The sequence below is a fragment of the Phalangium opilio genome, unplaced genomic scaffold (genome assembly GCF_054372755.1).
Source record: "Phalangium opilio isolate 3A_F unplaced genomic scaffold, DU_Popi_V2 ptg000031l_1, whole genome shotgun sequence".
Lineage (NCBI taxonomy): Eukaryota > Metazoa > Arthropoda > Arachnida > Opiliones > Phalangiidae > Phalangium > Phalangium opilio.
In genome coordinates this window covers 11,990,117-12,005,811 of record NW_028324158.1, presented here as the reverse complement: position 1 = coordinate 12,005,811, position 15,695 = coordinate 11,990,117, and the positions used below count along the sequence as shown (strand labels likewise).

The 15,695-nt window shown below is 35.8% G+C and overlaps 1 protein-coding gene across 5 annotated transcripts in view; it reads right to left on the bottom strand.

The window, feature by feature from the left end:
- The window catches only part of LOC149690650 (gamma-aminobutyric acid receptor subunit beta-like), a 77,675-nt gene that overhangs the window by 46,101 nt on the left and 15,879 nt on the right, over window positions 1-15,695 (bottom strand). For all 5 annotated transcript variants that reach the window (XM_089870221.1, XM_089870220.1, XM_089870218.1 and 2 more), the window contains exon 4: window positions 6,414-6,640. In XM_089870221.1, coding sequence (XP_089726347.1) covers window positions 6,414-6,640 — 227 coding nt within the window. The remainder of the gene's footprint in view (window positions 1-6,413; window positions 6,641-15,695) is intronic.

Below are 15,695 nucleotides of genomic sequence, written 5' to 3'. Positions count from 1 at the left end.
GCACGTAACATAACTTCGTGGTTATCTACTTCTGTCTGCGTGTTACCATGGGGGGTGGAGAATTACCTTTATTTGAATACGATATAATTAATAAGAAACATCATTATCCATCCCAGGGAACTAAGGAGACGACGACAGAGTTATTTTGTAAAGGATCTTCCGGAGCCCAACTAAATCAAATGAGGATCTCAACTGCATGGCACTTCGTTCACGTTGACAAGTGTAATGGTACAAAGCCACGAGACAATGCGTAGCTTTACGTAAGTCCCCCTATTCCCAATCAATTCTTCAAAGTAGGGTGGACAGTGAAGAAAACAAAGGGTAACAAAGAATCGTGCCAGCAGGGTGGATACAAAAAGACAATAAAAGTACTACCAGCTCAGTGTTTAGACCATTTTCACCATAGCCTGGTAAAGAATACTCGTGAGTTTACCATAACTAAGGGTCTTGCTAATAGGCAAAAACATTTCTTTAATTGTTTAAGTTATTAATCGTAATTTTTTGCTAAGCCTTGGTCAAGAAATTAAATTTTAAACTTTAAATCCGGTTCGTTACTTCATTTAATTGGTTTCTGCATACGTTTAGTTGAAGTTAAAACCAACATCTTGGTAAACATAATTATAATCTTAAGGGCTTAATGCGCGTTCTTCAATTTTCCAAGAAATATTCTTTAATTAGAGCGTTAGGCCTAATTGAACTCTAAACCCTTTTAAGGATATTTGTCTTACAAGATCAACTTCCATAAAGCATAAAAGTCAAAAAGCCTAAAATGCTATAGAAACTAATAAAAAAAATGAATGAAGGTTCTACTAGGCTCAAAGCTCATGGATGAAGTTAGGAGCTGGTTTAGTTTACCGATTGTTTTACATAGCAAACAACAAAATGGAGTGGTTTTTCTTGTTTGATTTTAAAACTTGGGGGAGTATAGAGACTCTTATTCATTTAACAGAGCAAAGGCTTAAGGAGGAAAGAAAAAAAAAGCTTTAATGGCATAATCTAGCTTGTCAAGAAAAACATTTATTTAGGTCAAGAAGTATATTCTGTTTTATATCCCCCTAAGATAACGTAGGGGGTATATAGTTCTTAGATTGAAAAGGGAGTTTTAAAATTTTTAACCCCTAGCTCTTTAGTACGATAATCAGAAGGCTATAACTGAAAGTAAATCGCTCGAGAGACCGCAATGAAAATAGTAGAACTTGTCCAGAATTAAAGCAAGCAAGTTATGAGCTTCTAATAATTGTGTAACGTTCTAGATATAGGCCTAACTCTGTTTTTAATTCGGATGATTTTTTTTTGAGACGCAAAGTTACCTCTCTTATTTCAAGATAAACCCAGTTTTATGCTAAGTCTAATGCTCTTTATTAAAAGAAATCTTTTCGATTCGCTTTTTGACTTCATTTAAAGATAACTAATATGGTTATTTAAAAGTATAAGTATAAGAAGATGAAATTTCATATTTTTTAAATTCGTTTTAGAATAAAAAAAGATTTTTACCTAGGCCTAACTCGGGCCTAATATTTAATCCAAACAATTGTTAACAACACAAAACTTATACTACCCCCTAAATCGGGCCTAACACTTACGAGTCTTAATGACGTAAACACTTAAAAAATTTCAAAGTAAAATTAACCCCAATTAAAATAAAATAAAAAACGCTAAGCCTATTTTAGGAAAAAAAAATCTCCAACAAATATTAATCGACTACGAATTTTAACATGGGATTTCCCTCCGCTGTTAGTTCGTCAGTAGTAGCTTTACGAGCTATATCTCATCATCCCTTAAGCCTTATCTACAAAAACAACTGAACACAGAGGATCTGGCCAACGCCATCGTAAAATAACACAACGAAACTTACAAGAAGAAAACAATACACCTATAGTCCGGTTTAAATAAAGCGTGCCCATACGGGGAAAAAGGAAAAATAGTACAGAATGCGGAAGGATATATTCATTTTAAAGATAGAACCCAAGGTATATGTAGAAAAATATATAATAATAAAACAGGTATGGACTATGGAGTCTTATCTCTATAAGGTAGTATTCAGTTTCGGTAGCATACCACAAAATAGACCCCCAAACTAACTTAAGGGCTATTTTTGAGAGAAGAGCGGTGTTGATCAGATGGCTGACTAAAGTACAGATAAATGTACAGACGTAAATATGATAAAATATCAATTTATTTAATTATCTAGAGCTGGGCGACTTAGACAATAAGTTATTAGAGCAATTTACGAGGGGAGAAATATTTTCCTGGACAAAAAGCAATTTAGATTAACAAACATGAGGAACACTAGATAAATGCCTAAAAAGAGGACTGGGATTTTCTACGGTTCTCTCAACCATCTCATCTACAAACAACGCTTGAATTATTTGGTAAGCAAAGAAAAAATTCTATTTTGAGCATCGAAATCGTGTTGGAAAACTGGAAATATTTTACACCTCAAAAAGCATAATCGCGTTAAAGTATACAGAATGGGCTTTATTGAGGGAAATTTGGAAATCCGTTAAAACTATTTTAAAATCCCAACCCTTTAAGTTAAGAAAGGTTTTAATATTTTATCAGACGAAACAGTCTATACTAAAGATTTGCATCCTTGAAATTTAAGACAAACTCGAGTTAAAAACCGCTTTAGCAAAGTATATTTTCGTAGCGTTTTAAGACTGTGATTATTATATATTTATCTTGAAAATTTATTTCCGACTCTGCTTGGCATAAGGGACTTCTCTAGAGTCCTTTGGCAATTTTCTAGAGTTTCAAGCTGAATATGCAATTAAAATGAAGGTAGAATCTTAAGGTTTTTAAGATATAAAGCTGTTGTTTCCCATCTATTGTATACTAAGATTGGCACGAAAAATAAAAACAAAACTATACACAAACTGAAAGAACTTCTCCGAGTTAAGGTAGTTCTTCCACTTCGAGATGGTGTTTTTTCTTCTTCTTTGAAACGAAACTCTATTTGAATATTAAAGTTTGCAGGAGAGATAATAAATATTTAATGTAACACTACAGAAATTTAGAATTTCCCCAAAAATAACTTGATATAAGATGTACGTTAATCGAACTATGTAAGGCTTCATTAAAGGGATTCTAACCCTTTCTTTTTCGTTAAAAAATGTATAATAAAAAATATTAACCCGTTAACTTATTTAAACCCTTTAAATTTATATAAATATGGGAAAAATGAAAACTTAACTTCAACACGTATTGCTTTTACGGCTTCAGTTAAAGAAAGTCTGATAATTGTGGTAAGCCTAATTTCAGACAGTTTTAAAAAAAGCGCGCGATTTTTCAATTTGGCCCAAAAAAAAAGAAAAAGAAAAAAACCAAACACGTGCTTTTTCAATTTGGCGCGAAAAAACAAAACCACGCGAGCTTTTTCAATTTGGCGCTAAAAAAACCTTATGTACTTTTTCAATTGGGCGCGAAAAAATCATACCACGTGCTTTTCAAATTAGATTTTACGAAATTAAAGCTTATGATATCCTAGGCTACTACACGTTGACAGTAAACATTTATTGTTCAATATCAGCCTCAAAACCCAAGCTTAAACTCCAAAAATAAAATAAAAAGAAAAACAAATTAAATTCTCCAAATTTGAGAATCCCTTCTGAAGAAGACTATAAAAATATTTTCCCGCCTTTTCTTTACTCCCGCCATTTTTTTTTATTATTATTTTATCTGAAGTGCAAAAACGTCGTAAAACAGTCTAGAGAGGAGGAAGGAAGGTTAGAAAAATTAGACAATAAAGAATTTTGGGATAAAATGGCACAATAGGCGCCGCTTTGGGGGACAATATAGCCCTTAAGCTCTGGGCATAACACCAAAAAAAAAATTATTTCTGCCTGATATTTTTACACGAATGACGAGATACGACGTTGGAAAAATATCAAATTTCTGGATTTAAAAGATTGGATATAATAATCCTTTTGCTACGTGAAGGGATTGTGATATTAGAAACATAACGTGACACTGGCACCGTTAAGGAAAAAAGTTTAATTGGTTAATGTAATTTGAAGTAATGATATCTGTAGACTATCAGAAACTGCGGGACAGTAATGCATTTTTAGAGCTTTTTGCCCCCCTTCATAAATGATGGGCGAATTTGATTAATGTTTATCTTATTGGAAGGTTAAAAATCTAAGGAAAAACTATACGTTATATATCAACACCCCATTTCAATACTTTAATTTAAAAAAAAACGTTTTTCTTAAACTCTCTATTGTTTTCTGATTTCTCGCACGTGTTATTGCTCTAATTTCAAAAATTAGAAAGGAATTTAATTATGCAAATTAGGTTATATTATAATACCTAAAGCGTAATTGTTAAATTCGAATGAACTATAGCTGTTTTGCGAATTTTAATTTTCAAATTTGCATATGGCAAAAGTTTAAAAGTGAGGTTGCACTTATAGAAAGGATGATTTTATATTGAAAACTAGAACAATTCAGATAATTTAGCGCTTTGTTTCTAAGAATTAAATCAACTATAGGATAAACCGGGAAGCTTAGTAATTAAAATAATTGTGTAATGAAAATTATAATAATTTTAAAAAATAGTTGCGTTGAATTAGAATAGAATAGAATAAATTTTTTCAGTGTCCAAAACTAATTAAAATAAAACCAGTACAGAATATTAACCTCATTTAAATATTCATACACCGTATTTGACCTTTAACCCCCTCCCCCAAACAAATTTGCATAAAAACAGTTGGTACTTGAAAAATAGAAAAATAGTTGAGTGACACTTTTCATTAAAATAATAATTCAAAGTTCAAAACAAATGAAATGAGTTTGAACTTTATTAAAAAATACGCAGAATCTTTGACCTTTGACCCCGAATTCCCATGAAAAAGTAAAGCAAAATTGATCTACACCACATGGTGTATTTCTAGACCACTTATTTCAACCAAGAAAAAGGAAGAGAAAAAAAAGAAAAACCAATCCGAAAATCCAAAATAAATAAAAATAAAAAACTTCTAAAGAATGTTCAACCTTTCTGGGGATTTTTAAACCCCAGAAGGGAATTGGTGAAACTGGTAAATATTTTTTGGTACGTATAAATCAACCTCAAATCAAGGTATAACGAGCGAGAGAGAGCTAACTTGTAAGTCGTTGTATAAAGCTGTCAAAAAAGTCGCGAATCTGACTATATCCGCAGGGGATTTTTACAAGCAAGAACTTTCAAATACAAGCAACGATTTGTGGGTTTTCGGGAAAACTAACGGCGCACACCGTTTCAAAGTATTTGAAAGGTTACATATGTTTATACCTGCTTCATCCGTTGGGGAATACAGCCCTGATCTTGGTTTTCACTCCTAGTAAAATGCTTTCCAAAATAGATTCGCGACCCCAAAAAGGCCATGTGTGCGAAAGGAGTTTCGTATTGATTTCGGTGGAGTTCAAATGTTTAATTTTTTTAGGGAAGGTGAATTTTGATCATTTTTAAGCTAAGCCTAATTGCAATTCACAGTTTTTTTGTAGCCGAAATACAGAGAGCAAACAGTTATAAGTCAATTTTATTTCGATGCTACTAAGTAAATATTAAAAAGGGCCCCTAACCCTAACCCTTTTCCAAATTTAAGCCTAATTGCAACATTGTACAGTTTTTATATTAGAATTTTAAAGAGCGAAAAATTTCAAGCTTAACCTTCCCAAGGCTAACCAAAACTAAGTCTACCCTAATTTTTCCGGAAATTAAACGAACATTAACAACATAATTCATCTTCCCTTTGCAACGCCCATTTAGCACTCACTAAATGTCATAAATTAAAATTTAAAACCATTTCTGGCTCGTACTGCGTGAAAAGGGAAGAAGAGAAAAGCGGGGGATCTTTTTAATATAGAAAATTTTTAAAATCAACAATTTTAAGGTCTCCAAAGAGACGTCTATAACGAAGTTAAAGTGCTTAGGCAAACTGACTTTTCCCATCTCTGGCACTCTCAAAGGGACGCTTTGAAAAATTATTAAAGAGAGTCTCCTACATTAATTTGACTCCTTTTTACACAGCAGAAACGCTATACGTGGGAAATATTGTTTATTCTAAAGCCTGGCTAGCTCGAAACCCAATTAGTTTCTAATAAATTTAACCGGTATATTTGACCCTCTTTGAAAGATCAAAGTTCAAGCCCAATTATTTCCCTCAACGAGCGAAATATTTGATGAAAATATCAACATAGCCTGTATTGATTTTGTCACAAATGTCTCTAGTAAAAGACCCTTTAAAAAAGCTGTAGACTGGTGTTTAACCACCTTGTTTTCTTCAGACAGATGGACTGGTAACATTTCAAGCCCTATTTAAGGCCCATCTTTGTTGTCCACAGACCCAATCAATGTTCCATCTTAACCCTAAATGAAGCAGACGATACTGCGCCCCCCCTTAGGCAAAAAAAGGGTCTCTTGGACTTTGGACTTACCGTATACTCCTAAAGACTTGTCCATCGTACTTGATCCTGAGAAAGGTGTTGAGTGTCGTTGCGAAATGGATGTAGGCAGTCTTTTCGTTGGCGAAAAAAGTATCGGGAACCCAGATTCGATCAGCAACTTCAGCTCCCACCGTTAAACTCTCGAAACCAGGTCTCTTCGAAAAATTCAAACGGTCATCTTTCCACGACTGACGAAAGTAAAAATCCATTGTAAAATCCTGAAAAAGAAAATGATAAAACTTTATAAATACATTAAAGTCAGTATGAAGTCTTATCTAAGAGAGCTACCGCTCTCATAGAATATCGTCTGCTTTTAATCACGTGCGCACGCGACAAACCGCCAGAACGCGAAAACCAGCCATCGCGAGAATATAACCAATACTTTTGCAACCACTAGGCATCAGTCGAAAAGTAAAAAATTTAGAGAAATGTTATCTAAATGAAAACTGAACATTCTTAATAAAATTAATTAGTTCCTAATAAACCTTTTAAAATAGTTTGGATTTAGCTAAAACTTTCTCTCTATAAGCTTCCAAATTCAAGATTAGGTAAAACAATTAAGACCTAAATTACAGGAAGCTCTTAACAAATGTAGGAAGGTATATAAAGGCGAGTCGAGGAAGAACGTAATGAAAGCCATAATTTTGTTTGGTGAAGCTTATACTGTTAATTAGAAAAGCTAGGCCGCAGACGTTTATTCATTTTCTTTTTTAATAGACCAAGCAGCGAACCAATTACACGATAATTGCATTATTAAACAAATACATCGTTTTTACTTTAGGCGGGTTACCCAAAGTTTTGTTCAAAACATAGACCGGAACTTTCAAAATAAATCTGAAAATACGTGATTCCCAATTTACCCATGCGGTAATTAAAAGAAAATAATAAAATGTAATTAAAGAAACATTTCCTATTTTAAAAATGGCTTATATAAAATAAATATCTGTCTACATAAAACGTTGATTTTCTTTTCGGTTCTCTCGATACTGAAATGGGGTTTGGAAAATTGGTGGAGTTAGCTATATAGGCTAGGGCCTTACGATCAATTACACTAACTTCTCGAGTCCGGCTACTTGGGGTCAATTGAGCGACAGTGATGCAATAAGCGGACATCTCAAGCCGGAGGACTTTCAAGGGGTTGAATGGAGAGGGGGGGATTGGTGGAAAGGGCCAAAATCATTCCTATCTCGAAATAGGTCTACCATGCAGGTTTGCCCCAGCTGAAAAGACGCTTCGGGGATACAGGCAACGCGTCGATAAGTGGTATAAAGAGGTTAGGGCAACGTACGCCCAATGTCTATGACGCAATATAAACCGTCTTTTAAGCCTAAATAGCGTTGAAATTCTTTCACCGTAAATGTAAAGCTTGGTATCTCTGTCAACTAACTTGACCTTGGTATACACGGAAGGAATTCAAATTATAATGCCCAGTTATTTCTTAAAGTAAACACAAACATCCTTTAAAATCATTTATACTTAAGTGGAAACATTGATATATTTTGGAATGCGGAAACGTTAGTTTCAAAGTTTTAAGAAATTCCGTGATGTAGTATATAAGCCAAGGCTTAGGATATGTCTCTTAAGGAAGAGCATTAAGGTACAGCGTGTTGACAATCGTGCTTTTCTAAGGGAAATGAAAGATGTATACATACTCTTTAAAGCAAGCAAGGGGTCATCACTAAAACACCGTCTCATAACTAGTTAAGGGTCTTACGAACATTTTCGATTCAAAATTCTTCGGTCCTACCACCCTTTATGCAATACCCTGTATATATAAACACTTAGTCCATCTACGTCTATCTTGTACCAATATAAGGGGGGGGAATCTGGCATGGATACCCATTGATATCAATAAAAGCAAGAGTAAGAGAGAAAAAGGGTGGCCTAAATGACTCGAGGAATGCCAATGCAATCTGGAATTGCAGAGAGACGCGAGAGCAAGCGCTATTATATTGGTTTCAACAGGAAAGGCAAATAAAAGGGGACTTTATATATATATACAGCTAGTTCAGCCCAATGAAAAATGATACCCACTTGAGTGGGAATGCATAAGATAGTCCAGTCCAGTACACTGGATTGACCTTCCCCAATCCCAGCATCCACCTCAAAGCTGTCATCGGTCAGCCGTAACGATTTAAGCAGTTTCCTCTGGCCCTTTTCGACATTTGAAGGGAAAATATTTTGGAAATATAGCTCAGTGAAACTCAAAACAGCAGACGATTGATTGGCGACTATTTAACGCAATACTTTCAGACCGATTTGGTAGAAGTTCAGAATTGCCAGTGTTGAAAGTTTTTAAGCCTTTCTTTCAAGGTTTGTCATGATTAACGTTCCATTAACTACTTTAAGAGAAACTAACTCATATGTTAAAGGCTTGGTTATTTCTTGGCGCCATGAGGCAACACTAGACGGAGCCCTAGTTCACTACACGAGGGAGGATAGCGGTGGCTCTTGGCGCGAAGGAAATACCCCAAGAAGGCGACTCCTTTCACCCCTTTGATGTTTGCTTCTGTTCTGGAATAAATTTAATTTGGTCTATTTGCGTAAAAGATTTATTTGAAATCTTGTTAATTCTCATCGGGTTACAACTAATTAGCATCAATTAATTAACATCATCAATGGATTTTATAGAGATGGTGGACTTAAATTCTTAATTACCCTTTAAAATAAAATGTATAAAATTCTCGAATTTAATACGGGTCCCATGCTTGCGGTTTTCGAGTTTGAAGTTAACGAATTAAACTCTGGCTGACATAAATCTAATTAGCGGTTAATCTAAGGAAAGACCGTGCACCGGGTACCACATATTAGCTTTCCTCTTCCGTTCAACCAAATTAAATTAGTGTTATAGTACCGTTTAAATTTTGACGTGTCATTTTGTCGTTAATTAAATAAATATATATTTCGGGAAATGTCCTTTTAGATTATACCGCTTATTGTAAGGTAGTATTTAGACAAAAAGAAAAATTAGGCCCTACAGATAGCTATAGCAAAAATGATAAAAAAAACTGCATATCTGAGGCCCACTGCTGCTACACGAACTTCATATCAAGTTTATCTACAGACTACAACAACGCTAAAGGTATTCCAAGCACAACTCTCGCCTATTACGAGGTTAGGTCAAGTTCTACTGTATTTTGAACAGCGAAGGAGTGCATCAACCTCTTGCAATTACTAACAGAGGTCTAGGCGATTCCCAGAATCGCTGATATTGTTTGTTTCTGCGGTATTTTTAACCCCCTAGGCCTTGGATCTGTACACAATCTCAAGTAAAAAGATCAGTTCTAAAATATCATTCGCTAAATTAGGCCTAAGTCAATGTGGGAGTCGCATTACGGCGTTAAGTAGATTTAGGCTTAAGCTCTGTCTGGTTACTTACAACGTCACCACCAGAAGATGCAATGCTAAAAACTAAATCTTAAGCCTTGGTTAGCACGCTGATAATGTACCATAACCTAACCTTGATTTCTATTGCAAACTCAATATGGGACCTTCCTAAGTCGTGGGTGAGCAAGTACATTGTATTTTATATTAGAACTGGTGTTGGGGTATTTCCAATAGCCAAGGCTTAAGGAATAATACTAAGGCTGCGTTGGGGAGTCACGTAGCTTTAACACGGTTGCGGTGGTAATACCTCGAAAGAAAAACTTACCCTGTTAAGAGTTTTGATCGCACTGAAGACGATTAAGGTGCTTAAAGGCCCTTCCTTCCCCCACCCTTAGATAATCCTCGACTTAACGACACAACGGGGTGGGTTACTTATTTAAAAAAGGTGATTACTCATTTTGACCTGCTCATAAATAAATATTACCGCAGCACGGAGCCACAAATTAAAAAACTTTCACGCCCCATTTCCTGATTGTGGTCTACTAAATTGAAGGGATACTTAAATAGATTATTAATATAACTCGCTTGGTTATTGACGATAAGGTTTTATAGTGTGAACATTTTGCATTAAAGTCTCCCTTCGGAAACAGCTAAGCCTTTACCGTCGCTAAGAACGATAGGTTTTGTTTTTTAGTTGGACGCATGTCAAGATTATAATTATTATTAACTATTATCATTTTGGATTAGGCTTAATGAATATGGTTATTTTAAATATACTGAAGCTTGGGTGTGACTCTACGTAAAAATGTGGCTATAGTCTAATCAGAGAAAATAGTATACTGTAATAGATAGTACGCAAGACCATAAGTGTTATACCTCCATTTCCGGTTTTGACGTATGGCAACAGAGATACCACCAATCACGGAGAACCGGAAATGAAATAAGAACCAAAAGGCCCGTAACAAGGCCGGAACCTCTATTTCAGAACCATTTTCTCCGTTCTAAATAATAAAACAATACGCATTCCAATTCTATTTCAATTTAAATCAAATTAAATTATGCATCGCGGTAGTAAAATATCGATTTGGAAAATTGAGTTTGCATTCGACAGAAGTTCAAAGAACTTCTCTACAAATAAGGTTAAGCCTTAATGTAATGGTTAAGGAATGTAGACATACACACAATCGTTGGTCTATCGGAGTACGTAAAAGATTGCTCTCTTAGAACTAACGGGTCCCCGAATCTCCAAAGGATTATTCCGCAATTTTCGGGGAAGTCACGAGGGGTCAAGCAATTGCAAATTGCGTACGCTCTAGATTGAGAAAACACAATCAACATCTTGAAGTGGCGTTACAACAATCAATTTCAATTGATATTAACGAGTCTCAAAATATGGTTTTATTGCGCGAGAAAAAGTAAGTGTCCGACCACTCGGCTAGGTCGTAAGGACACACGGCGGCATACTACAAAGCTCCTAAAAGCCGTACACCTAAAATAAACCATGGTCTCAAGAGAATAGAGCCGAATTTGGAGCGTTCGTCGGTCTTCGAACTATATAGCAGGGATATTCTTAGAAACCGAAAGTCCAATTAGCTAATGTACCTGTGTTACTATAAACATAGCTTCAGCTAGGAAATATAACCCTAAACGTGGGATGCTCTTATACGGTTTTTACGAAACAAGGACGGTCTTAGTATATATAGGTCAAAGGTTAAATATATTTCATTATTTAATTTGAAATCAAATAGATAAACGTCAACGCAACTCGTGCAACTGAAACTAAGCAGACGACGGTAGTTACCCCCCGAAAATTGGAATGGGAAGGTGGACCATCGAACAAGCCTTTCACTCTTTTAGGGTCCTTAGAGATTTTCGGGACGGAGTTACGTCAATACAGACAACCTCTAAGACGTTTTGGCGTAAGGAAAGGACCCTCTAGACTCAACGGAGCGAATCGTCAAAAACATTAATGGTCATCTTGACCGCGTAAAGCCGTCCGGTCCCTAAGTACATACAGAGATAGAGAGAAAAGGGGTCAGGAAAAGACGTTTAGAAGGAAAGGGTGAAGTCTCGCTGATATGGGGACATACACAACAATTTTCCCGCCTAAAACGAGTCGCTCATACTTTTGTAGAAGAGGTTTTCTTTCTTTTGTTACTATTATCCGGGTGTCCCGGTATATCAAAAGTAGATAAAACAGACGTTTATAATACAGGGTTGCGACTGATATTTTGTTTAACATTTCTCTGACCAATTTGAGCCAACTTCCCCATAAACCCAAGATACTTCCTTATCAGAACTTCGTGTTAATCCAGTACCGATATTATCCCGGTGTCCGGTACATTCAGTTTTATTTGGGGAAAAATGGTATTCTAGCATGGAATGAGCAAAAGAGAGACGAACCCAAACGCGATGCAACGCGCTAGCGAGGAAGAGAAGGAAGGAGATCTCTTGTAAAGGCTTTTAATAACGCTTTAAGTCTATTATCATTACTAGATTTTCCGCTTCGTTTAACTTTGAATTTAGATAGTCTAGAAGCGTTCTTCGCGGATGATTAAGTTTACCCTGAGAGAGAGAGAGAGAGAGAGAGAGAGAGAGAGAGAGAGAGAGAGAGAGAGAGAGAGAGAGAGAGAGAGAGAGAGAGAGAGAGAGAAAAGGACAGAATCATACGCACGTTGTTAAGCCTTAAGCCTTATAGCTTAAAGCAAGGATCGGAGCCTTAAATTTTAGATGCCCAGTGCAATAATATGGTAACTCGAAGATCTTTTATTAAAGTTTTGATAATGATGACAGAATCGTGGTTTCCATTCCAAATTCGGAATTTCTCTAGTCTTGCCGTTTATTAGAAATAAGCTTTAAATTTACGCGGAAGTGCTTTTATTTTAGAGAGAGAAAGAGAGACAGAGAGAGAGAGACAGAGAGAGAGAGAGAGAGAATGTTCAAGACGCTATAGTCTAGATATAATCTTTAAAAGGTAAATATAAATTTTCTCAACAGTATGTCTGATATGTATAAGTTATGCGGATGCCATGGTTCGAAACGAATTAACCAATAAATCACCAAAGTTAAATTTCGAAAGTCATATCTCTGTTTTTAATTCAAGAAATTTAACTTACTTTAACATTATTCTTCGCTATAAGAAGGCAACCTGACCCCTGATTGAAGCAAACCAAAAACCCGATCTAAGCCTAATTTAAACTTAACTATCACACTATAAACACAAGAGGTCAGTTTGCCATCTTATGCCCATATTCTTAATTATTCTTCATTTAGTTCCATTTATACACTTAATCATTCTTGATTTTACACTACAGTGGATTGGAGAAAATAGGACAAAAGTGAGAAACTTCCAAATAGCGCTGAACTTTGAACGAACGATTGGCTCAATTAAGCATACATTTACAGGCTTATGTTGCATCTTTGTTTTGTCAGACAACAGAAAATTTGGAGGATGCACAACTCTCTTATCGCTTTCCGTTTCAAGTATACGAGTATAGGGAACGAGAAGGGGGTAGGACATAATCCCCTGGACAATGGCACACAAATTTATATCTTTTATGAATTAGAGGTACTGTGCTCCCAAAATTTCCCCTAGGTCAACAAGGGGCAAAGAGCTTGCTTCGAGAGTCGCGCGCTGAGTAGGAGGAGAATGACTACAGGGGCTCTGTCTTTTAAAGGTCCAAAATCCGTACCAATAATCCTTTAAAAGGATATACACGGAACTGGAACTGTACCGGTTACTTATAATCAATAGATTTGAATGGAGTACCTTTTAACCTTTTCAAAATTAACGCGGAAAGGTCCTTTAAATATTTAGAGGTTAAGGCTATAACAGTCTCCCCCATTGTTTATTATAGGATATTTCCTATTTAGGATTCAAAGAGAGGTAAATATAACGTTGCCAGCAACTTCCTCTACCGAAAACAATATAGTCTATTGAGACTCACTATAGGTAATTTCGAGCTTAGACTTTAAAACTTTGTGTAATTAAATGTAGTCGAGTTAAACTCATTGGGGAAATGCCTATCCATAAATGTATCCATTTAAAATAAGGAGTTTAAGAAACTTAACGAAAAACGTGTACCGCATTTTGCACTTTAATTTCCTTAAGCCTAAATTTCACGAGATCCTATAAGAATTAAGCCTAGTTTGAAAAGCACGAGTTAAGCCTAAATTTCACAAGAACCTGTACGAGTTAAGCCTAAAATGAAAGTTTTAAAATAGAAAAGCGCTTAATTGGCACGTGAGATTTTGCACGAGATATCCCAACTTTCGCGCCAAAATGTTTCCATATCTTTAATACTCAGTAAATTACTTCAATTTATGTCCTTCATCTAAAACTGAAATATCTCTTAAAGTTCGAACCAAAACATAACATCGCAAGCTAAAGAAATTCGCGGGTGGGCCAAAATAGCTTCGAAAAGGTAAGAGAGAAAAAAGGTAAGAAAATAATATATATATTATTAAAACATTACGTGTATTTCGTGTGGTTTGGTAGTTTGGGAAAAACCACACCCCCCGATCTAAAAACGGTGAAAACCTTAAGGAAACTCTCATTCCGGTTAGATCCGCCTCGAAAAAATAAAAAGGCGGGAATAATTCTTGATTGCACATTGCCAAGAAGCAAGAAAGATAAAAAAAAAAGAAAAATCAAAAATGATCTCCCACCCCCCTTTAAGTAGCGGTTATGGTGAAACGCGACTTTTATGGCAGTGCATGCGGTTCTTTCAGTTCTAGTTCGGCCAGGCATTCAGGAAAAATCTATCCGGTATAACGAAGATCTCGATTAAGGCTCCTTATTACCGGGGTGCTTGCCTTCCCGCCACCAGCTGCCGTAGGCTGCTACAAAGCACCTGCCTATACTAGCATCGAAATGCCCATAATATTGCCCTTAACTAGACAGAAAGGGAGGGAAGAGGAGCAAATAGATAGACCTCTCCGATGGAAAGAGTTGGTGCGAGATTAGGCCCAACTTCAATAAGGTTAGACTGGAAGAATTCGGATAATTAAATTTAGCAAGTACGCTTATGGCATAGAGCTTAATATAAGCTACAAATTAAGACCAATAACGTCAAAATCGGACTAGAATTAAGAAAGTTACGAATTGTTTTCAGTCGCAACCCAGGCTAGCTTTTTGCGAGTTTCAATCTTGGGTAGAGCAGAATTAACAGGTTTTCTACATGAAGTTGCAACCCTTCCAAAACTGCACTCTCAACAAAAGTTATACTGTATATTTTCACGTAAAAATACTGCATATTTAAATTATTAGAAACCCAATTTAACTCTTAAATAAAATTAAACTTACGTTATACTATTTGGCATCCTAACCTTGCCCTATTTTTAAGTTTAAAACTTAATACTGAAGGTTCTTTCGGATTTCAAATGAAATGGTCTATCAAAGGAAAAGGGGGTGAAGTGTATATACTACACTAGCCATTACGTAAGTGGTGGTGGTGGTATACCGTATACCCCATCCAGAAATAAACACTGAAAGCAACGCGGGGGAGGGGGAAGATGGGAACGAAAGGGGTTGTGGTTAGGTACTAGAGGGCGATACGTGACAAAATGCTGATAATCAAAATGGATTCTGCGGGTAAATATGGCATATACACAGAGCGGGAGAAAGAACATTAAGATTTATAATCTTGCAGGATCGATGGGGGAATACATAGCCTTCGCCATTTAAAATTGCATGCGGTAACTTAATATTGCTTGCATCGCAACCGTTTCGTTATATTTGACTCTCCTTACTCAAATAGAGAAAAAGAGAAAATTAAACACCGTCATGCAGTGTAAGGTTGCCTTCAAAGAGTTAAGAACCACTGTGTTTCACCATCCCTTTATAGAACTAGAAATCTAGAATCATGGACACTCTAATTATAAACAGAACCAGAAAACCCCTTTAAATTTTGAAAACATGAGCGACTAAATGTGCGCACGTTTTTG